The sequence below is a fragment of the Panicum hallii genome, chromosome 8 (assembly GCF_002211085.1).
Source record: "Panicum hallii strain FIL2 chromosome 8, PHallii_v3.1, whole genome shotgun sequence".
In the NCBI taxonomy this organism is placed as follows: domain Eukaryota; kingdom Viridiplantae; phylum Streptophyta; class Magnoliopsida; order Poales; family Poaceae; genus Panicum; species Panicum hallii.
Window position 1 is genome coordinate 35,067,545 of NC_038049.1, and position 23,992 is coordinate 35,091,536.

At 41.1% G+C, this 23,992-nt stretch overlaps 2 protein-coding genes and 2 non-coding genes across 5 annotated transcripts; 2 read left to right on the forward strand and 2 right to left on the reverse strand.

Annotated features, from left to right (window-relative positions):
- The first annotated feature begins 637 nt into the window (after positions 1–637).
- Positions 638–2,127, forward strand: LOC112902360 (ribulose bisphosphate carboxylase large chain). Its single transcript, XM_025971403.1, is given in 2 exon segments — positions 638–1,563; positions 1,566–2,127. Coding segments are annotated over 2 exon segments (1,038 nt in total). The 5' UTR covers positions 638–722; the 3' UTR covers positions 1,763–2,127.
- A 7,707-nt stretch (positions 2,128–9,834) lies between these two features.
- Positions 9,835–9,908, reverse strand: TRNAW-CCA. The gene has a single exon. It is a non-coding gene; the product is annotated as a tRNA-Trp (tRNA).
- A 131-nt stretch (positions 9,909–10,039) lies between these two features.
- Positions 10,040–10,113, reverse strand: TRNAP-UGG. Its single transcript has one exon. It is a non-coding gene; the product is annotated as a tRNA-Pro (tRNA).
- A 9,298-nt stretch (positions 10,114–19,411) lies between these two features.
- LOC112903515 lies at positions 19,412–22,536 on the forward strand. Of its 2 annotated transcripts, XR_003230825.1 has the most exons (3): positions 19,412–20,726; positions 21,718–21,897; positions 22,072–22,536. XR_003230825.1 is itself a non-coding variant. In XM_025972780.1 (2 exons), the coding sequence occupies exon 1, from the start codon at positions 19,475–19,477 to the stop codon at positions 20,720–20,722; it is 1,248 nt and encodes a 415-aa protein (XP_025828565.1). In that variant the 5' UTR covers positions 19,412–19,474; the 3' UTR covers positions 20,723–20,726; positions 21,718–22,536. The 2 variants fall into 2 exon arrangements, 1 of the variants encoding a protein (XP_025828565.1); XM_025972780.1 differs by having other exon boundaries at positions 21,718–22,536.
- The last annotated feature ends 1,456 nt before the right edge of the window (positions 22,537–23,992 follow it).

Below are 23,992 nucleotides of genomic sequence, written 5' to 3' on the forward strand. Positions count from 1 at the left end.
ATGCCAAATCAAATCAAAAAAAATATCCAAAAATCCAAAACTAAAAAGGAAATGAATTAGTTAATTCAATAAAAAAGAAAAGGGGACTAGCACTTGATTTCGTTGCCCAAGCGAATCCCATTCAATCGTTTACTTATGGAATGAGTCCGTTGGAAAGTTCAATCAATCTTTTTTTTCATATAAATTTTGCCTTTTGTGAAGGATCTGTGCCTACTCTACCTTCCTATCTAGGACTTCGATATACAAAATATATACTACTGTGAAGCATAGATTGCTGTCAACAGAGAATTTTCTTAGTATTTAGGTATTTAGATTCAAAATATCAAAGGGGCCTATTAAGAACTTTCAAAATTTTTAAATAAGGATTAGGGATTGGTTTGGGTTGCGCTATATCTATCAAAGAGTATACAATAATGATGGATTTAGTGAATCAAATCCATGGTTTAATAACGAACCGTGTTAACTTACCATAACAACAACTCAATTCCTATCGAATTCTTTTCCTATCGAATTCCTCTTTTCCTATCGAATTCCTCTTTTCCTATCGAATTCCTATAGTAGAATTTCTATAGGATAGAACGTACACACGGTGTACGCATTATATATGAATGAAACATATTCATTAACTTAAGCATACTCCTTTTTTTTTAGATTTTTGCAAAGGTTTCATTTACGCCTAATCCATATCGAGTAGACCCTGTCGTTGTGAGAATTCTTAATTCATGAGTTGTAGGGAGGGACTTATGTCACCACAAACAGAAACTAAAGCAAGTGTTGGATTTAAAGCTGGTGTTAAGGATTATAAATTGACTTACTACACCCCGGAGTACGAAACCAAGGATACTGATATCTTGGCAGCATTCCGAGTAACTCCTCAGCCCGGGGTTCCGCCTGAAGAAGCAGGGGCTGCAGTAGCTGCGGAATCTTCTACTGGTACATGGACAACTGTTTGGACTGATGGACTTACCAGTCTTGATCGTTACAAAGGACGATGCTATCACATCGAGCCCGTTCCTGGAGCAGATCAATATATCTGTTATGTAGCTTATCCATTAGACCTATTTGAAGAGGGTTCTGTTACTAACATGTTTACTTCCATTGTGGGTAACGTATTTGGTTTCAAAGCCCTACGCGCTCTACGTTTGGAGGATCTACGAATTCCCATTGCTTATGCAAAAACTTTCCAAGGTCCGCCTCACGGTATCCAAGTTGAAAGGGATAAGTTGAACAAGTATGGTCGTCCTTTATTGGGATGTACTATTAAACCAAAATTGGGATTATCCGCAAAAAATTACGGTAGAGCGTGTTATGAGTGTCTACGCGGTGGACTTGATTTTACCAAAGATGATGAAAACGTAAACTCACAACCATTTATGCGCTGGAGAGACCGTTTTGTCTTTTGTGCTGAAGCAATTTATAAAGCACAAGCCGAAACCGGTGAAATCAAGGGGCATTACTTGAATGCGACTGCAGGTACATGCGAAGAAATGATTAAGAGAGCTGTATTTGCAAGGGAATTAGGGGTTCCTATTGTAATGCATGACTACATAACTGGAGGATTCACCCAAATACTAGTTTGGCTCATTATTGCCGCGACAACGGCCTACTTCTTCACATTCACCGAGCAATGCATGCAGTTATTGATAGACAGAAAAATCATGGTATGCATTTCCGTGTATTAGCTAAAGCATTGCGTATGTTGGGGGGAGATCATATCCACGCCGGTACAGTAGTAGGTAAGTTAGAAGGGGAACCGAAATAACTTTAGGTTTTGTTGATTTATTGCGCGATGATTTCATTGAAAAAGATCGTTCTCGCGGTATCTTTTTCACTCAGGACTGGCATCCATGCCAGGTGTTATACCGGTGGCTTCAGGGGGTATTCATGTTTGGCATATGCCAGCTCTGACCGAAATCTTTGGAGACGATTCCGTATTACAATTTGGTGGAGGAACCTTAGGACATCCTTGGGGAAATGCACCTGGTGCAGCAGCTAATCGTGTGGCTTTAGAAGCCTGTGTACAAGCTCGTAACGAAGGGCGCGATCTTGCTCATGAAGGTAATGAAATTATCAAAGCAGCTTGCAAATGGAGTCCTGAACTAGCCGCAGCTTGTGAAGTATGGAAGGCGATCAAATTTGATTTCGCGCCGGTGGATACCATAGATTAAGTAGATAAAACTAGATATAAAGAAGGTCTAAATAAAATAAAAAAGAAGCAAAATAGAAAAAGAAAAAATCAGTTACGAAATGCAGTAATTCTTCTTTATTCTTCTAATTGATTGCAATTAAATTCGGCTCAATCTTTTTTTTTAGAAAAGATTGAGCCGAATTTAAATAGATCTTGATACGATCATGAGACTTGACAAATCGAGATCCTTCTATTCTATATATCTAGAATATAGAAAGGTATAATACAATAAACAAATAGAAATCAAAATATAGTATTATCATACGATAATGGAATCAAATACGCAGTATTTACAGAAAAGAGTCTTCGTTTATTGGGAAAGAATCAATATACTTTTAATGTTGAATCAGGATTCACTAAGACAGAAATAAAGCATTGGGTCGAACTCTTCTTTGGTGTTAAGGTAGTAGCTGTGAATAGCCATCGACTACCCGGAAAGGGTAGAAGAATGGGACCTATTCTGGGACATACAATGCATTACAGATGTATGATCATTACCCTTCAACTGGGTATTCTATTCCACTTCTACTTTTTAAATTAAAGTAAAATTAAAGGGTATTCTGAAAGAGGTATTTCTTTTATTTTCACCATAGTTTTCTTTTGAATCCAATTTCAAGTTCGATTAGAAGGATAGAAAGGCGATGAGAATGGGAAAAGAAAAATCCAATATTTTTAATTAGTTCCCCTTTTTTGCAATTTTCTTATTATCTATTCCATTCATTTTTTTTATATCTATAAAAAGTATTCTAAAAAAATAGTATTCTATACAAAATCTTTATTTTGTAAACTAAAAAATACAATAGTCAATATTCCTTATAATAGATATACTTAATTATATCATAAGAATCTTAAGATATATTTCGAATAGATAGAAATAGTAAATTTTAATTGAGACACATATTCTATGACAGATTTTAACTTACCCTCTATTTTCGTGCCTTTAGTAGGCTTAGTATTTCCGGCAATTGCAATGGCTTCCTTATTTCTTTATGTGCAGAAAAATAAGATTGTCTAGAAACGGGGGGCCAAATTTTCTTAATGTATTTCCAGGATCATAATACAGATATTTTTTTGTGTAAGTAATATAATATGATAGGGTATGTAGCTCTTTCTACACACAAATGAAAAACGTCTATGGATGCAGATATAGGCTACGAGCATAAATGCATGCATATGCGTAGCCAAGTATAGCGAGTTTTTTTTAAGTGGATCCACAAATTGAATTCTTTTTGAATAGAAAGTCAATGTATCTAACCAATTATTTCACAGGAGTACTAGCTACTGAAGGCTATTTCAGAATAAAAAAAAGTAAAAATCATTTAGCTTATTCTCTCAATTTCAATTGACCGCTACTGGATTTAGTATATCTAATATGAATTGGCGATCAGAACACATATGGATAGAACTTCTAAAAGGTTCTCGAAAAAGAGGTAATTTTTTCTGGTCCTGTATTCTTTTTCTAGGTTCATTAGGATTCTTAGCGGTTGGGGCTTCCAGTTATCTTGGTAAGAATATGATATCCGTACTTCCATCTCAACAAATTCTTTTTTATCCACAGGGGGTCGTGATGTCTTTCTACGGAATCGCGGGCCTATTCATTAGCTCCTATTTGTGGTGCACTATTTTATGGAATGTAGGCAGTGGTTATGACCGATTCGATAGAAAAGAGGGAATAGTGTGCATTTTTCGTTGGGGATTCCCTGGAATAAAACGTCGCATCTTCCTTCGATTCCTTGTGCGGGATATCCAATCAATTCGAATTCAGGTTAAAGAGGGTCTTTATCCTCGTCGTATCCTTTATATGGAAATCCGGGGCCAGGGGGTCATTCCCTTGACTCGTACTGATGATAAGTTTTTTACTCCACGAGAAATGGAACAAAAAGCTGCCGAATTGGCCTATTTCTTGCGCGTGCCAATTGAAGTATTTTGAATACCAATTGCATTGCAATTGTAAGGGGATTTTCGAGTATTTATCTAAAGGAAGGCACAAACGAGGATAAGAGAAAATTGCTTCTAATTTTTTTTGTCCAAGTAAGATATATGGCATAATATTCTTCCATTTTTATATGAAAGGCCTTTTTTTTATTTCTCTATTCCACTCCATTTAGATCTAAGAAAGAACCCAATACAATGAAATTCCACTAGTATACAAAAAGAGAAATGGATACAAACACAAGGTCTCTTGTTATAGAATTTTTGTTTCAAAGAAAATAAATATCATATATATTCAGCGAATGAAATAGAGTCGGCAAATGAAGCGGATTCATTAACAACTCAATTTACAGATCAAAAATGAAAAAAAAGAAAGCATTGCCTTCTTTCCTATATCTTGTATTTATCGTACTTTTGCCCTGGGGAGTCTCTTTCTCTTTTAACAAATGTCTGGAACTTTGGATTAAGAATTGGTGGAATACCAGGCAATCCGAAACTTTCTTAACTGATATTCAAAAGAAAAGGATTCATAGAATTAGAAGAACTTTTTCTCTTGGATGAAATGATAAAAGAGAAACCAAGACACATGTACAAAAACCTCCTATAGGAATACACAAGGAAATAACACAATTGGCCAAAATAGATAATGAGGATCATCTCCATAGCATTTTACATTTCTCAACAAATATAATCTGTTTGGCTATTCTAAGTGGTTCTTTTTTTCTGGGTAAAGAAGAACTTGTCATTTTGAATTCTTGGGTTTAGGAATTTTTCTATAACTTAAATGACTCAATAAAAGCTTTTTTTATTCTTTTAGTTACTGATTTTTTTGTTGGATTTCACTCCACCCGCGGTTGGGAACTACTAATTCGTTGGGTCTACAACAATTTTGGATGGGCTCCTAACGAGCTAATTTTCACTATTTTTGTTTGTAGTTTTCCTGTTATTCTAGACACGTGTTTGAAATTTTGGGTCTTTTTTTGTTTACACCGTCTATCTCCTTCACTTGTAGTCATTTATCATTCAATTAGTGAAGCATAAACTCACTCATTTGATTTCTAATATTTTTCCTAATATTAATCAAATTAGCATATTTCTTACTTTAGAAAGAAAGCCTTTTCCTTTTTAGCAAAATTCTTTCTATTTCTACCTGCTCAAGGTATTCATCATTCCAGTACAACTGTTGCAGTAGAATGACAACAGACTCGTGTATAGGGAACTAGATTAGCTTAGCTACCTATCTAATTTATTGTAGAAATTCCGGGATCCGCGATTGGACATGGAAAATAGAAATACTTTTTCTTGGTTAAAAGAACAGATGATTCGATCGATTTCTGTATTGATCATGATATACGTAATAACTCGCACATCTATTTCAAATGCATATCCCATTTTTGCGCAGCAGGGTTATGAAAACCCACGGGAAGCAACTGGACGAATTGTATGTGCCAATTGCCATTTAGCTAATAAGCCTGTGGATATTGAGGTCCCCCAAGCAGTGCTTCCTGATACTGTATTTGAAGCAGTTCTTCGAATCCCTTATGATATGCAGCTGAAACAAGTTCTTGCTAATGGTAAAAAGGGAGGGTTGAATGTGGGTGCTGTTCTTATTTTGCCCGAGGGATTCGAATTAGCGCCGCCCGATCGTATTTCTCCTGAGTTGAAAGAAAAGATAGGAAATCTCTCTTTTCAGAGTTATCGTCCCAATAAAAAAATATTCTTGTGATAGGCCCTGTTCCCGGTAAGAAATATAGGAAATTGTCTTTCCCATTCTTTCCCCCGATCCCGCTACGAAAAAAGATGTTCATTTCTTAAAATACCCCATATATGTAGGGGGAAACCGAGGAAGGGGACAGATCTATCCTGATGGTAGCAAGAGTAACAATACGGTCTATAATGCTACATCAACAGGTATAGTAAAAATATACTATGTAAAGAAAAGGGGGGATATGAAATATCCATAGTCGATGCGTCGGATGGACGCCAAGTGATTGATATTATACCTCCCGGGCCAGAACTTCTAGTTTCAGAGGGGGAATCGATCAAGCTGGATCAACCATTAACAAGCAATCCTAATGTCGGAGGGTTTGGTCAGGGGGATGCAGAAATAGTGCTTCAGGATCCATTGCGCGTCCAAGGCCTTTTGTTCTTCTTCGCATCTGTTATTTTGGCACAAGTTTTTTTGGTTCTCAAAAAGAAACAGTTTGAAAAGGTTCAATTGTACGAAATGAATTTCTAGATCCTGGGATTTCTTACCATCAAGTTAGAAAAAAGCCTCAATTTCTGGAATTCCTTATTTCTATCTCATGCAAAAGAAGAGGATCCAAGGCAGAGGCGAGAACAATAAAAGGAACAAGTCCTTTTTGTTTTAGGAGGAATTGCGGGTCTTCTTAATCCTCTATTGGGCACAAGAAAAAGGCAAAAAAGCCTTTTTCTTGTGTCGATTCTTCTTTTCTTGTATCGAAGTAAGAATCATTTTTCTTCTTATTTGTTTTGTCAAAGATTACTATTTATTCTTTATTCGGGTCTATCTTTTGGACTTCCTTTGCTTAGGTTCGGGCGCGGTAGTGGACAAACAGAGGGAAAGAAAGTATGGCGGGGGACAAATTTCTTGTGAGCAAATAGAATTGCTTGACTTTTTCAATTAAGTTCAACTTCGAACTTACAGAAATTTTGTAAAAAAAATGTATACCCTCCCATTTAAGGGTGGTTTTTATTTTTAGGCTAGTTGAGTAGTTATGATTAAGGTTTTATTAGTTTATTACTCTAAACTAAATCAATGATTTGCAGGATAGTTCCTTCATGGAATAAAATACTGGATCCTCTTTCTTGTTGCTTCATAAGAGTGAATCCATTTTATGGGCGAAAGGCGGGGGCTTTAAATCGACCGATGGATTGCTTCACTAACATCATTAACAAACAAAAGAATAAATAAGGGGATTCGAACCATCAGAGCAAAGGTTTTCTCTTTGTTATTTTTACAAATAGAAATAGGTAACCAATTTCCAAATTATGGAATAAAATCGCGCTATAACAATAAGAATTCTGCGGGCCCTTTCCGCTCTAATCAGATAAAGGGGGGTACTTACCCGCTAAGTTCCTACTTTTTCATGTTTACAAGCTGGATCCTCCGATTACTAAAGAGATGAACCCAATCCAGAATACGAACCGTAAAAGAAAACACCTATTAAACCAATCACAAGAATACCAGTTACAGTACCTATCAGCCAAAGAGGAATTCTTCCAGTAGTATCGGCCATTTCCCCTACTTTCCTCCACATTTTCTCAAGTGGTCATGCTAGAGACAAAAACAGTCATGGATAGTTATAAGGATGGTATCCTTCCAAATGGGATAAGAGAATTCTTACTACTCTCTTTCTTTCTCTCAATTGAAGAAGTAATTGGAAAATAAAACATCAAGTACAAAAATGAGTAATAAACCCCAGTATAGACTGGTACGATTTAATTCAACATTTTGTTCATTCGGGTTTGATTGTGTCATAGTTCTATAGTTGGAATTTGGTTTATCATTGGATGAACTGCATTGCTGATATTGATCCCAACAAAAAAACCGTGGGTACAGCTAATCCGTGAACAGCCAGCCATCGCACTGTAAAAATAGGATAGGTTCGATCTATGGTCATTGGGGGCCTCCTAAAAGGATCTACTAAATTCATCTAGTTGTTCTAAAGAATCAAAACGGTCGGTTATTAATGGAATTCCTTGGCGGCTTTCCGTGAAATACTCGTTTGGTCGAGGACTTCCAAACACGTCATAAGCTAAACCTGTACTGACAAATAACCAACCCGCAATGAATAGGGAAGGTATATTAATGCTATGAATAACCCAGTATCGAATACTGGTAATAATATCAGCAAAAGAACGTTCTCCCGTGCTTCCAGACATGCTGAGCTCCCCAAATTTTTGTACATTCAAAAAAGGAATTGATTCCGTAAAAGATGGGATCGACCAGTAAATAGTAAATTACTGATATTTCATCCTTGTGAGATTGTCAATTTTGTACCAAAGGTGTATTTTGAGTATACCGAATTAGTATAGCTATCCTTCCTATGGCACAGCAATCCAGTTTTGCTTGGTCCCGAAACAGAATTCCTTTTTTCTCTTCTTTGTTCCTTGTCTATAGGGAAATTACATGTTATTCAAGGCATCAATAGAACCCCACAAGTTTTTGGGTCCTATTTATTTTCATTGTCTTCGGAATAGTAGAATAATTTAATTTGGAATAGCGGCTAAGATCTTGGTAAAAACCTAAGTTAATGATCAATAAGATAAAGAATTTAGGAAGGATATTCTCATATTGACGCAATACAAGGATAAGTATATGCAAAATCTATCCCTTTTTTTTAGTTAAAAGTTTTATTCGAATCCAACTTTTCCTTTTAAGGAATTAAATTGATTAGCATAAAATAATATCTAATAAATAGAAAATCGAATAGTGGATAATCCGTTATGAAAGAAACAGAATACATTCTTTGAAGAATCAAGATTCGTAATCAATCCTTGTCTTGTTTGTTGGATTAGGTCTAACTTTCTTGACCAAACTGCAAGCATGGAACTTTACGAAAAGAACTTAAAAGAAAAGGATAATTGAAGTAACTTCGAATCAACTTTGGTTGGGCTTCAAAAAACGAATAAAAATAAATAAAAATAAAGTAAATTCAAGGAAGAGTTCCCTTTTTCAGGGGCCCTTCGGGGGTCGTGGAATGCTTTTCTTCTCCTCTTATTCCATATGGAATACAATGAGTTAAAATAAGAAGGAATAGGGGAATATTTAACTGTTTGCTCCAAAAAGAGGATGAAATCCATCCTATTGAAAAAGAAATAATCCAAAATAGAAAGAACTTTTTCAAATTAAATTCTTTATTAATCTTTTATTCCAAAATTCCCCCGAAAATCCAATTTCATTTTTCAATATTTTCAATGGGGTTAGATGATCTAGTTCTTAATATTATTATTTTACTTAACTGACAAATTCCACAACAAATCTCTTGATTCGGCATTAGGGACTCATGTCCTGTCTGATGAATCGATTTTCTTTTACACTTTTGTATCTCACTCTATCTTGTTTTTTAGTATTATCTAAAATAACCGATGAATTATGAATTTTCCATAACTTAGGTAAGTGCTTTACCAACATATGTAGTGTAGTAAAAAAAATAAATGGAATTTAACCCCTTCATGCTTACTATAACTAGTTATTTCAGTTTTCTACTGGCTGCTTTAACTATAACCCCAGCTCTATTTATTGGCTTGAACAAGATACGTCTTATTTGAAATGAATTGAATGAATAAGTCAGAAAAGAAGAATCCTTCTTTTGGATTCCTGGCATTCTAGACTCTTTTCCACACTAATTACCAATTCTTTTCTTGGTCATTGAGATTCGTGGATAATTTAGACTATTATTTAGAGATAGATCGTACATCTTTTTTTATCCCCTTGAACAAATCGAAATGATTGAAGTTTTTCTATTTGGAATCGTCTTAGGCCTAATTCCTATTACTTTAGCGGGATTATTCGTGACTGCGTATTTGCAATACAGGCGTGGGGATCAGTTGGATCTTTGATTGAGTAATATTTCTTTTTTGATTGACCTCCTCTCTTCTCTGGTCTGGAGGAGGTCAAATTGGAGTTGCAATTCTACTTTGTTTTTTTTAATTTATTTTACTCGGTTTTGACATAAGATATATGGAATCACGCTATGTAGGATTTGAACCTACGACATCGGGTTTTGGAGACCCGCGTTCTACCAAACTGAACTAAGAGCGCTTTCAAAACAAAAAGAAAATCCTTTTCTACTCTTAACGTGTCTCACGTCCGTATAGTATCCACAAATTCAAGTTATACCCACTTTAATCGATCTCCCTGCTACTGCCCATAAAGAAGAGAGAATTAATAGGTAGGGATGACAGGATTTGAACCTGTGACATTTTGTACCCAAAACAAACGCGCTACCAAGCTGCGCTACATCCCTTTTCCAAATTGTTGTACAATGGCATCGTACATAATTCCTTTTTTGTTTTCCACATCGTAATTTTCTTCTATTTCTCTATCTATATAGAACTTTCTTGTCATTTCTTGTTTTTGGTCTCATATAATCAAGGAAGGGTATACGTCTAAAATCCAGTCGAATTTCACCTAGAAAAGAAGGATTCCTATTCCTTAGTAATGTATCGGAAGAAGGGGTCATCTTTTTTAGGGATAGGAAAATCTCGTCTATTATGATTCATTCTATATATATAGAATATTGATTTTGTTTTTTTAATTAGGAATTTCGCCTAAACAAAAGAAATACAAAGGATCTTGGGCAAGAGTATCTGATCATATATGTATTCCAATACGGAAGGAGGATTTTCAATGCGGGATATAAAAACATATCTCTCTGTAGCACCCGTGCTAAGTACTCTATGGTTTGGGGCTTTAGCAGGTTTATTGATAGAAATCAATCGTTTATTCCCAGATGCTTTGTCATTCCCTTTTTTTCATTCTAGTTATTCCTATGCGAGAGATAGAATTCTTCGTGACATGACGAAAATTTTCCCTTTTTGAATTCTTTTTTAGTATATGAAGCAAAAAGAAAGAAAAAATGGATAAGGATTGTATTCTTTAATTATTTCTCTATTTTTTATTACTTAATTTATGAATTTCCAAAATTTTTTATTCTATTGGATTCGTTGGAGAATTCGAAGAATTACAACAAAATCTTTAGAAATCACATTTTTAGTTAGGAACTTCTATGGATTTTATTCTTCTTCTTTGGATCCAAAATAGAAGAATAAAAGAATAGGTATAATAACCGAATTAGATTAGATCTAATCTCGTGATCAGAAATCTAATTAACAATGATTTAGATCTAATCAAGCATGATTAACACATAAAAGCCTTTCTGCAGGAACTAATTGCGTCTAAAACATGAGTCAAACTTAACTGTGCAATAGGATCTAATCTGCACAGCACATTTTGCATCTTAAACCGACGAAAATAGAGGCATAAACATGGCTCAAAAATTGACCGTGCATGACTAGGTTAAGATGGCTCATGATACCGATTGTTAGAATTGCCAATATTAGTGGCATGTTACCCAGGATCTTAACATAACCTAGTTCATGACAAATCAATCTAATGCGGAATAAATGGTAATCATTATACCAGCATTAGCAGTAGCAGCAGCCATTTACGCCTGATTCGTAGAGGAAGTAGGCATTCTTGTCGGTGTAGGAGATGCAGCAGCGAATCGGCGTCCTCCGGGCGCCAACGGGAGTGCTTGGCCTTCCAAACCCCTCCGGTACCCTTAGCAATCAGACTAGTGGTGGCTAGGGTTTTAGATTGAGATGATGGGTGATTAAGGTGCTAACCACGATCTTATATTTATAGGTACTGTGGGGCTGGGAGCCAGCCTCTGGAGCCTGCTGATCACAGCCCATTAGGATTTTATCATTAGGTTTCCTTAATTACGTTTTAGATAGTTTAAACGCTTCCTTAATAATGAAGATCATAAATATTTTAACTGAAATTTATTTATAACAGGTGCCTCTCCTGCCGTATACTGCTCTAGGAAGCCTGGCCTAAGCAAAAGCAACTGGACACTGGCCAATCCGCCAATCCTCTCTTTTGCTACGCGCTTGTGTCAAGAAGATAAGCAGTGAAGAAGGTAGGTAGTTGTTGACGCATGTTAACACTTGTGCATTCAAGAAAGTTTCCAAATTTGTAGAAAAACAATGATAGATCTTAAAATTTCAAATCTTGTCATGTAGCTTTACTATGTGCACTCTCCAATCTGAAATTACCAACCTGAACGTATTTAAGCGAGAGACAGAACAAATTATAGAACAAAATAAATGCTGAAGGCACTTATATTGAACATTGTTTTACCCATTTCTTCCAGGTTATGAAGAAGAGCTATGTGATGTCCCTGTGCTTGATTCAAAGAAGCCTACCTATTCTTCGAGTTGAAGCTCTGAATGGTTCCAGTTCTGGAGAAGAGAGAGCTTCAGGTGAACCTAACTAGAGGTTCTGCACTTGCTCCTAAATTCAAGCCTTATGGATCTAATTCCAAATACTCATAAATTCTCGTATTATAGACTTATAGTTCTTATTGGGTAAGAATTGCATCTTATTCTGGCTCAACCTTCATGTACGTTAAAATGTTTCTTCGCTTACTGTTAAAATGATCAAAGGTTTAGTTCTCAGTTATTTTCCTCCAAGTTACTAATTTCCCGATGCACTAAGTAATAATGTAACTCAAATGCACAACGGCCAGAATGTTTGGTGTTTCTCGGTAATAAGTGGCAGACAGTTTATACATCAACCAAATAATCGAGAAGAGCGATAACAAATATATATATTGCTTCTGGAGCCTCGACATCACTATAAATATCTTGTGAAGATATAGGATGGTTGCAAAGAAATTGGACATTACTTTGGTCAGGTCATTGTACAGTTTGCTTGAACGTGATTTTGCATGAGATTAGCGGATTAGGTGATCTTTTTGCGCCATATCTTTTTTCTTTCCGAATGATATGTCGCGAGGCTCCAGTCAATCAGTCATTGCACGACAAAACTTATATACTATTTCTCCATCAAATTCTGATGATGCTTTTGGACCTCATACAAAATTATCACTGGCCAGCATCAAAGATGGCGTGGCAACGCCGCACACTGGTCGACGTTACCTGTTTGTTAAGATTCATTCACAAACAAATGTGTATACACTTGAACGAAGCTACAAATTCGAACTTTTATTTCTTTGTTGGAAAGAAGGGGACACGGCGATAAAAAAGACTTTTATCACCTAAAGACATTCCGGATAGTGCCGCTGTAATATGGGTCAAATCATCACGCAGTCTGCTATCTAGCATATTTCTAGCAAGCTACTTCTATGACTCGGAATTATTTTTTGGTGCGTCTAGCATGCTATTTCATTTTAGCAAATGTCTTCTCAGCCAGCTTCTCCTATGATCAAGTTTGTATGGAATAATTTATAGGCTGCATCTATGCGCTCTGCTGCCAACCCACATGTACACCACTTAGCCAAGCTGCTGCACTGTAACACCCTAGTTTTTATTTTAGGAACCCAAATAAAATATATTAGATTAATTAATTTTCTCTTAATTTTAGAGCATTTATCATGAATTTAAAATAATTACTTAGCCCTAAAAAGAAATATAAGTTTATTAGGTTTTTTGCATCCATGCTGTTGCATTGTTTTATAGGTTGTGGTTCAGTTGAATTTATATTTGGTTGAATTTAGATTCAAATGAATTTATTTGATCTTCTTTCCTCCTTTCTTTTCAGCCCGAGCAACATCTATCTGTCCCGCCACATCGAAGGGCAGTGATGTTATCTGGCTGATCCATTCAAAGGTGCTCATATATCCATTCAAAGTTTCTGCTGGTCTATTGTTTTTTGCAATCTGTTTGTTCTTCAGTGAGCAATCTGAACAATTGAAGTTCAGGGGTTTAGCTGTTTCTTCAGTCCGGCTCACTTGGTTTAGCAACCCAACACTGCCCTTCCTGGTCGTGCTGCATTTGCCTCACAAACTCTTGAGACCCATTTGGTTTTGTTCCTATAGACTCCAAAACCAGTCCTTTAGCTACCATTGTTACATATCCTATTAATTTCACAAAAGGAATACTGATGTCCAGGTTAGCCAATTCATAGGCCTCGTGCCAACTGATTTTAGTTTTTGGGTACTGGAGAGGCTCAGTTTGTTTTGCAAATAAGATAATCATTTAATTTTACTAACAAAAAAATATGATGATGGTTAGTCCATCTTACCCATATCCATATTGTTTCAGTCCATAAGCCAAGTTAATTTGATTGTCTTAGGAATGCTGTATCATATTGTTACCCTGTTGCTGTCCCTCTGTTATGGGTTCTTTGCTTAAACAAAAATGACATATTTTAAGCTGCCTCCAGCGTTGTATGTGTTTGTTGCTGAATCCCTTGTTGAACTTTTTGAATTTGATTGGCCAATTTTCTTTCTAAAAATTTAGGCAGTCAGAGACCACAATTACTGCAACAAGCAACTACTCAAATAAAAAAGAATTAAATGCACGATTAATACATAAATTTGGTAGATAAGTGCACTTAGGCACATCATCTCTCTAATTGTTTATTTGGGTACAGTAACTTGGCAGGTGGGATTGCTTATTTGGATGCAGTAACTTGGCAAGTGGGTGCATGGTTGCTCACGGACATGACATGTGGGCAAATTTTTGACATGCTGGTAGCTGATCTAGTATGCAACATGTGTCATGCATTGTGCCGTAGTGTCATGCCCACTGCAACGTGACTTTGTTCGTTGTTGTATCCCAGGACCATACATCTCAAAATGACGATGCATGGGGTGTGGAGGTGTTTATTTTGAGGTTGTTCGATTATGAGAAGAGAGCCTGTTTGAGGATTTTATTTGACTTGGCTAGGGATTTGAGGATAGGGAAGAAGATTGTGTTTCTATGTGCATCCATCACTCACCTACCAAATTATTGCGCTCAAACGAGCAACCGAGAGATCATGTACCTAAGCGTACCCGCCTGCCAAGTTATTGCACCCAAATGAATAATTAGAGAGATGATGCACCTGAGTACACCCATCTGCCAAGTTCGTGTACAAACCGTGCATTTAACTCATAAAAAAACTAGGTGTGCTACAGTAATTATCTATTAGATATAAGAAGGATGCATGTTTTACAAGCATTTGCCTGTTCATGGTTTATTAAGATTGTGAAATATTTTTCAGAAGTTACTGCAAGGAGGGCCAACGTCTAAACTATTGCCAGGGTATCATGTTAGATTATAGAATTTAAAAGGGGGTCAGAGGCTAGAGTAGACCCCTGTATCATTAAACGTTAGGCACTGGGATTATCGTCGACCGAGATTATAGAGTTTCAATGAGGTCCTGTGAGAAATGCCTTCGTCACATGTTGCCATGGACGAATAACAGACCAAGAACCAGTAGTTGTGGGGCTGGGGCACTTCGCACCGTTATATTATTTTATCTATTTTATGGTTTTAAACTTATGTCACTTCCTGAGAAATCAAACCGCCAAGTTATACTCGCATTTACTCATCCGAAAGAAGGAACAAGTTGAACAAGGTTCCTCTTCTCCATCGTCAAATATTTGTTGCACTACAGGAAAATAGTGTAATTTCGTCGGCCAGAAACCGATGAAAATAGTCCGAAAGCCGTCGAAAATAGCTATTTTCGTCGGTCGGCCGACGAAATTAGGCCGATGAAATAAAATAGACGAAAATAGCTTTATTTTCGTCGGCCAGCACGGCCGACGAAAATATGTTCATATTTTCGTCGCCTCGCTGGCCGACGAAAATAAAGGTAATATTTTCGTCAGCCACCTAGCCAACGAAAATACTGGACACGCTACTGGGATCCTGTTAAAAAAATAGCTGCATATAATAGCAATTATGAAACGCAATCATCCATAAGCAGTTACTTAACATATCCATTATGAAATACATCATCACACAATCATCAAATACATCCAATAAGTACAATGATCAAATACATCCAATAAGTACAATCATCAATAAATACATCATCCAATAATCATCAAATAAAGTAAGTTACTAAAACCTCAACGAAGTTAGCAACTTGGTACACAAGAAGCCCATTAGAGAAGAAACAAAGGTAAGAGCTGACCTGCATCAGGGCAAATGATAGGATCAGGTTCATCCAAACATATTGGTTCACGTTTCTGATCCACTTGGCAATTATCTTTATTTTTACGTACCTGTGCCGAGACAAGTTGCTTCAGAGATCATAACAAGGTAGATAATTTAAAAATCTTATTGGCAAGTACTGTAGCTAAATTTCAAGTGCATGCGGTGAAATCCAGCAGATTAGTACTTATCAGTTATCACTCTTGAAAAACTTGAGTTAGACAAAAATCAACACATAGTTCAAGAAACAGATGATCATGGATGATTACCAGATTATATAAGAACGAAATAACCACAGATATACCTGATGGGGAAAGCAAAAGATGGATATACCTTATTGAATAGGCTTAGCTGATTGCTAATCGTGCAGAGAGAAACAACCACCAAAGGACAAGAGAAAGATCAGAACAGTTATGGGACGTTGTAAATCGAAATTTAGATGGTGCAGTTGAGGGACAAGCACACGACAAATCACCGATCAACAAGCTGAAAACCCTTACGCATTTCCTGAACATAACGGTCACGTCAATGCTTGTCGTGAGGCGCGGGAGAAGGTCGATGGCATCCGCGATGTTCTGCTCCCGGTTGCGGACGTACTCCTCATCCTTGTCCTACGAATTGAATCCCAAAACCATTATCACACCGATCAATACCACAGCCCGCAACCTAATTTAATCTAGCCTGCACACTGCTGTTGCATCCCAACACAACACCGTTCTCATGTTGATCAACTGAACAGAAACAACCCCGTTAAAACCGAACCTGTACGGCGCTGTTGGAATCGATGAGGCATTCGGCGACAAGCGATAGCAACTTCTGTTGCGACACCTCGCTGGCGTCCGGGTTCAGGCTGATCACATTCTTCAGCGGCAGCATGTTACCTGCACAAACGAAAACAGGAGACATAAGTACCGCTGGATAAGCACTTCGCGCGCGCTGTAAACTCGCAGGGGGTTCGGAATGAGCGGGAGCTCACAGATGGCGAGGAACGGGCAGGGGCCGTTGTCATTCTGGTAGACGATGGGTGTGCGACGTCCGAGGAAGCCGACAGCTCTCGTCCGGTGCATCACCTGCGGCGGCTCGGCGGGCGGCGCGGCCGGCTGGGACTGAGGATCCACCTCCGCCACGCCCGGCGAGGCCACCGGCGCGGGGAGGTGGGGCAAGGGGTCAGACGACATGGACGGATCTCCCACGCGATCCTCAGGGCGAGGAACTTGCCGGAACCCTAACCCTAGGGCGTCGCCGCGGGAGTCGCCGTCGCGGGAGGAGGCACGCGTGCGATGTCGCGAGGTGGAGTGGCGGCGGGGGCTGCGGGGCGGCGGCAGCGGCCCCCAGTGCGCCGCGGCAGAGGGGCGACCACGGGGCCGCAGAGCGGCGGCGGGGAGCCCCCCGGGGCGATGGCGGGTGGCAGCGCGGGGCGGCGGCGAGGGCCCGCGGGGCCGGAGGAGGGAGGGGGGGCGCGCGGGGCCGTTGCAGGGGGCGGCGGGGGCCCGCGGGGCCGGCGGAGGGGGGCCGCGCAGGGCGGCATGGCGGGGGCCCCCGGGGCAGCGGCGGGTGGCCGCGCGGGGCGGCGCCACGGGGCTGGCGGAGGGGGGGCCGCGCAGGGTTGCGGAGGGGGGCGGCTGGGGCGGCGGCGGTGGCGGCGGTGGTGGTGGGGCGCTGGGCCGGGGGCGGTGGCGGTGGGCGCGGGGGCGGGAGGCTCGGGCGTGTGGGGGGGGGAGTGTTGTGCGGGCCTGGAACAAGACATCCAAATCCTAATAATTAGGGTACCTATATTTTCGTCGGCCGGAGCGAGCCGACGAAAGTAGGTATATTTTCGTCGGCCTACAGAAGGCCGACGAAAATATGTTCTTTCTTTCATCGGCCCAGGCCTGACCGATAAAAATATGGACTATTTTTCGTCGGCTTGCGCTAGGCCGACGAAAATAAGTTCAAATTTCGTTGGTTTGTGTTGGCCGACGAAATAAGCTAGTTATTTTCGTCGGCTTGTGTTGGGCCGATGAAATTACATGTGGCCGATGAAATTGATTTGGTTAGTCGTATGGACTCAATTAATACATAAGCTTATTAATGATGATTGTTTGATTTAATATTGTAGATTTACTCATGATCTTAACATATTTTATCACTGATGAATAGTATAATTTATAAATGGAAAATAATTATTTTATGATTTTTTATTTATGCTAAATTGTTGCTTAATGAAACCAAATATCTTGTTTACAAGGTTCGTTTTGAAAATATATCATTACCAAATGCCAATCCTTGCTTATAAATAAAAAGTTCTTGTTCCCTGAATTTTTTTTGAAAACATGTGCGTGCCACGCCACACCTTTGCTAGTGAGTATCTATGTTTCAAAAAAAAAGATTTCATACGATTTTCAAAATCGGATCCGCTGTTTTCATTAGGAGGAAATTTTCATGTGAGCTATTATAAAAGTTCTCAATTCCTATACGCCACTGCTCCAAGTTTTTGGACCCCTGCATGCTACTACTGTTAGTATTTGGTGGAACGGCAGCTAACAGCGGTTTAAAATGCCCGTTACAGGTGGACTCCGCACGCACTATTTGGCACTATTCCTCTTAGCTTTCTCACATAGCCCCCTCATCTCTCTCCTATTTTCCCACCACTCCATCTTCTTCACCACAGAGCAGGGGCGCCTGGGGGAGCGGTCGATGGCCAAATCTTGGTCGGGGGAGGGCTCAGCGGCGGAGGAGGAACGGCCAGCGACCTTTGCGGGGCTAGGGTGCACCGGTGGGTGGCCACGGACTCACCAGAGGCAACCCGTGGTGGGCCAGCCGCTGGCGCTGGCGGTCGGCTGGGCGCATCGACGGCGGCGGCGGCGGTGGGCTACGACGGCAGCGCGGTGGCCGGCGAGGGTGGGCTGCGTGGCATCAGGCGGCCAGGGCGCACCTGCGGCCGGGGCCCGCCCGTGCCGAGGCAGGGCGCAGCGGCCCGGCCACATGCGCGCGCGGCGATGGCCCGAGCAGAGGCTACGGTGGCAGGGGGCAGTGGCGAGGGGAGCGGGCGGAGGAGGGAGGCCGGGCGACCTGGCGCTCGCTCATGGCGGGTGAGGCGGGCGGGCGGGCGGGCGGCGCCGGTGAGGTGGAAGGTGAGAGAGTGGGGAGGTCGGAAGTCGAGAAAGAAGACTGACGTGCGGGGCCTACGTGGGTGGTTGGAAGTTGAGGAAGAAGATCGACAAGCGAGACCCATCTGCAAGAGGGCAAAGAAAATATTTTAAACTGCCGTTAGCTGCCGTTGCATTCAAAACTAATGACAGTGGTATGTAGAGGATAAAAACTTGTAGCGGTGGCCTATATGGTATTGAAACTTTTCTAATGGCGTATAAAGAATTGAGAACTTTATAATGGCCTCTGGCATTAGTTCCGGCGTCACGAGAAGTTTCCGAAGTTTGGGCCAGCATAGATCTTGGGTCTTGTTCTGTATGGCCGTAGCTGGGCTGGCTCACAGCACACTTTCTCCGGAGGAGTTTGGGCTGGCAGGCTGGGCATTCGACTGACCCGACCTGGCCCAAACAAGACAGCCAATTGAACCCAACCGAACAGATCCTGACCTAGTAGGATCAAAAGAAGACGAAGAAAAAAAAAAACAGAGACTGACCTGCCCCCGGGGTTCCTCCGCCGCCGCCGCCGTCGATGGCCGACCTAGCGGCGCTCACGGACGACGTCCTAGCGGAGATTCTCCTCCGCGTACTTTCCCTGCGGGACCTCGCGCGTGCCTCCGCGTCGTGCGCCTCCTTCCGGCGGGTCGTCTCCTCCTCGTCCTTCCTCCGCCGCTTCCGCCCCCTCCACGCACCGCCCCCGCTCGGCGTCTTCTGCTGCTACCCTGCCGGTCGCGGCGGCACGGCTAGATCCCAGTTCCACGCAGCCCTGTCGCCTCACCCCTCGGCGCCCCTCGCCCGCGCGGTCGCCCGTTCAGCCGACTTCTCCTTCGCCTTCCTCCCGCCGCCCGCCGCCGACTGGCTCGTCCGCGACAGCCGTGACGGCCGCTTCCTCCTGGACCGCCCGCGTGACGGCTCCACCGCCTTCACCGAGGTGGCCATATGCGACCCCCTGTTCCGGAGGTATCGTCTTCTCCCGCCCATCCCCAACGACCTCGCCGCCTCCGTGGGAAACCCCTACGTCCAGCGCGGCGGGGATGGTGACTCTCAATCACGCAGCAGCGAAATATTCCTGGCTTCTCGTAGTCATGACAGTGTCAATGAGGAAGACCCGGCGTTCACTGTGATTTGGATGGCATGCTGTCGAGGGAAGCTGGTCGCGTTCTTCTACTCGTCAGAGTCACAGCAATGGCGTGTGCTTTCACCTCCAGAACACTACGCTCTGAGCACCAGAAGAGTCATGGGCGTTCGTCTAGGACAGCGCAACCATGCTCATGCTTGCTTCTACTGGATGGTAACCCTCACGCATAGGTGGCTTGTGTTGGACACCTGCAAAATGGAGTTCTCTGTCATAGACATCTCGCCTGTCCTGTCAGGCTGTGTGATGATGTTCAGTAATCAAATTACCACTCTGGAGTCAAGTGATGGCAGGACTACTGTTGTGGTCTCTGATGTTTTCCGACCAGATAAAAGATGTGTGTTGTACTTTTATGCATTCATGTATTTCAGGGACCGGTGGCAGCTCCTGAACAGAGTCACCTTGCCTGAGGAATGGGGATATCGATTTAGAGGCATTATAGGTTCTGCTGAGAGATACTTATTTATAAAACTAGATCACCCTAAGGAGAACCTGAATGATCAGAGTGAGCGACATGTTGAATATTTTTCGCTTGATGTCAAGACCATGCAGCTTGGGAGTTTCTGTCGGACGACCCTTCTTACTGTCAGCGAAGCCTACCTGTATTGTGGTTTTCCTCCATCACTATTGCTGCCTTCTATATGATTTGGTATGTTATGCTTCTAACTTACAAGGGCCATTTATACAGCTTTTGTGTTGAGTCATAAAAGGTACTGTTTAGTAGTATGCTTATGTTATTTAAACGGTTGTTTTTTATCACTTATCAGAAGCAACATATATATTCTTTGAGGCCTTGCTTCACTACACTTTTTCTGAAACTGATATCCTAGTATTCCAATGATTTTATTGTTCTTGTCTATTACTAGCATGGAAGAAACAACTATACTTGGAGGCTTGCCTAGTTTTATACAAGTTTTTTCTTGTTTCCTTGTTGGGCAGCTCATGTTAGGTTTCATCTCTAGCCAACCAGGCAACCACAACTTGCTTGGGACTAAAATGTCTGTTGTTGTTTTTCCATCACCATACTTTGTTTTTCCATCACCATACTCTTAGTTAAGATATAATGAACAAAGAAAAAGAAAGATAAAACAGCATAAAATCCTATCAATTGCAAATGATTAAGATACCATGTGGACCTTTTTGATTTACTGGAGTGGCAGCTGGTGCACATATGGTTTCGATTCACAGTTGACTTCTCTCATTTAGAGGGGATTCCAAGCATCCTGTATTCATGATGTCATCACTGTGTCCTCGATGTAGCCGCTCTTTTACACTTGAATTTGCCATCAGTTTTAAGATAATCTCAATATGTCAGAAGTCACCCCTATTAAAACCAAAGCTTGCGGCAGTTGCAAAGGTTTTGAAGGCTCAATTTTCGTATGACCTCACATTTTGCTGCAAAGCTATTGATATTACCACTATTTGAAGATTTAGCACACCTTTCTATATGCAAAAATTGCTTACATGTTTTTCCTTTGTATAGATAGATCAATAGCTTTTTCTGCTAATTGAAGTGTTCGCTGTAAAAGCATCTGATGCTCTTGCTTACCTGAGTGAGTTATCATTTATGAACTACGCTGGTAATAAATGTTGATATTCTTGCTCTTGCTATTTCCTTGCTCTTGAATCTTGGTGAACAGGATTATTGTGGTAGAGGAGTGCCAATAACAGTGCCTCTGTGAGCACATGGAGTGAGGAAAAAAGTTGGGCAAATGAAGTTGTTCGAAATGAGAAAATTACTTAGATTGGCACTTGACCAGAGATGTTATTAAAAGAGATGCTAAAATAATATAGGTCATGGTGATCCTTGAGAAATGCAGGTGTCCTATCGATCCTTGTGATTAATTTCACTATCTCAACTGGGGGATCTACCACAGAGACTATTAGGCTGGCCCTCTTGTATTTCATATTGTGGGTCAGAGGCTCACAGCATCAGACTGGTGACGAAGATTGATACGATTGGCACATGGACTGGTGATCCTTGAGAAATGCAGGTGTCCTATCGATCCTTGTGATTAATTTCACTATCTCGACTGGGGGATCTACCACAGAGACTATTAGGCTGGCCCTCTTGTATTTCATATTGTGGGTCAGAGGCTCACAGCATCAGACTGGTGACGAAGATTGATACGATGGAACAGTGAAGCTAACTAGGTTGAACTTGATATGGTGTTGTTCCTCGGTGGCCATTAGGGCATACAAGATGTTTAGTTTGTGATCATTACTGTAGTAGGTTTTCCATTTGTTACAAGAAACTGCTTGTTAGAGCTGTAGTAATAGAATCGTTACCTTGAAAACATGTTCAAGCTTTTACTGTTAACTGTAACCTGGCAAACCCAGCAACACTATGTTTCTTTGCTGTGTTGATGTGCCACCACTGTCTTGCTAAATCTCTCCGTTCATTTTTATAAGTTGTACCTGGTTTCCTTAGCGTAAGTATTTAACTGATATAATCACCATACTAAGGACCTATTTAAATGGGTTAAAAATTTGAGTGCTAGATTTTAGCACCTATTACCTCTGCTAAAGTTTTTGAGTCTTGGCTAAAGTTTAGTTCACTTTATCAGCATTTTTGTTTGGATTTGCTAGTGCTAATATTTCGTACTTTTGGGCATTAGTATTGGATTCAAACATCCTAAATATTTAACTTTTGTGGCAACTTTATGACATACATTTCGTAAAGATTGAGGGATGGAGTAAAGTCTAAAGTGCTAAGATACATTGAATTATGCAGGGGCGAAGCTAGAGCAAAGAGAAGAGGGTGCATCATTAGCACTAGGTTGCTACGAGGATGCACAAATTCTAATTTGGAGGGTAAATAAGTGGTGAAAATTTTATTGTAATAGGTAATTTTTGTTTTCTCCGTGGGTGCATAGGCAATGTCGGGAATACGAAATTGGAAAAGCTCGGTCGGGAATACGAAATCGGATATAGGAAATGTCGGAAATGAAATAATTTGATCAGAACTATATTGACAAAGGTCAGTATCTGATAATTAAAAGCAGGAAGAACAAACTACACACACACTTCAAATGTTCAACTTAACACAAAAGGATACAAATACGATACTACCAACTATAAAGTGCATAGTAGATAGCACAGTACCACCTATAAAATATGTAACAAGTTGTTTTATTAATATTTTATTTTTAATAAATCAGCTGAAATACATGTATTCTATAAAATCAAGAACTTTTTTTGAGAAAAGAAAAAGCCAGACGTTGGGACTCCATAGGCCGAATCAGAGCAACTCTTCTTTTCCTATGGGCTGCAGCCTGTAGTGGGCCTGCCGAAACGGCCGTTTGCATGCTGCTGCTGCTGCTGCAGCAGTAATGCATGCACCATGCATGTCGGCCGCTCCGTTAGAGTAGCGTTTGGTTCACGAGCGAGCTGGAACGGAGCAATCCTGCTCCTTTGGTTCACGAGCACGAGGACCCACCCATTCTACGGAGGGAATATTCCCTCATGATTCGGGATGGTTCCATCCTAAAAAAATCGGTCAAACCGAGCTATCCCAGTTGGACAGCGCGAGAGCCGTGCGGACGAGCGACGCCGGTGAGGTGGAAAGGTTCCACTTGACGACGGTGCGCGCAAGGGGTTCCGACGAGACTTAACTCAAAAATAGCGTGGGTGAGTGGCTCCGATGAGGGCATGAGGCGAAGCTCCGCGGCGGCGGTAGGCGCAACCGGGAGCTGGGACCGCGCTAGGCGGCGCAGGGCCGAGGCCACGCCTGCCTGAGCCTCGGCAGCCAGAGAGAGGCGGCGCGGGGGCCGAGGCGGCGCGGGGGCTGCGGTCGCACCTGCCCGAGGCGCGGCGGCCGGTAAAAGGCAGCGCGAGGGCGGCGGCCGCGCCACAGGCGCAGCCATGGCTGCTCGAGGCGGCATAGAATGCAGTGCAGGGGCGGGGCAGATTCAA

What these genes read in the sequence shown, in the direction of transcription:
- LOC112903515 (XM_025972780.1), top strand. Translation starts at nt 19,475, where the DNA reads ATGGCCGACCTAGCGGCGCTCACGGACGACGTCCTAGCGGAGATTCTC.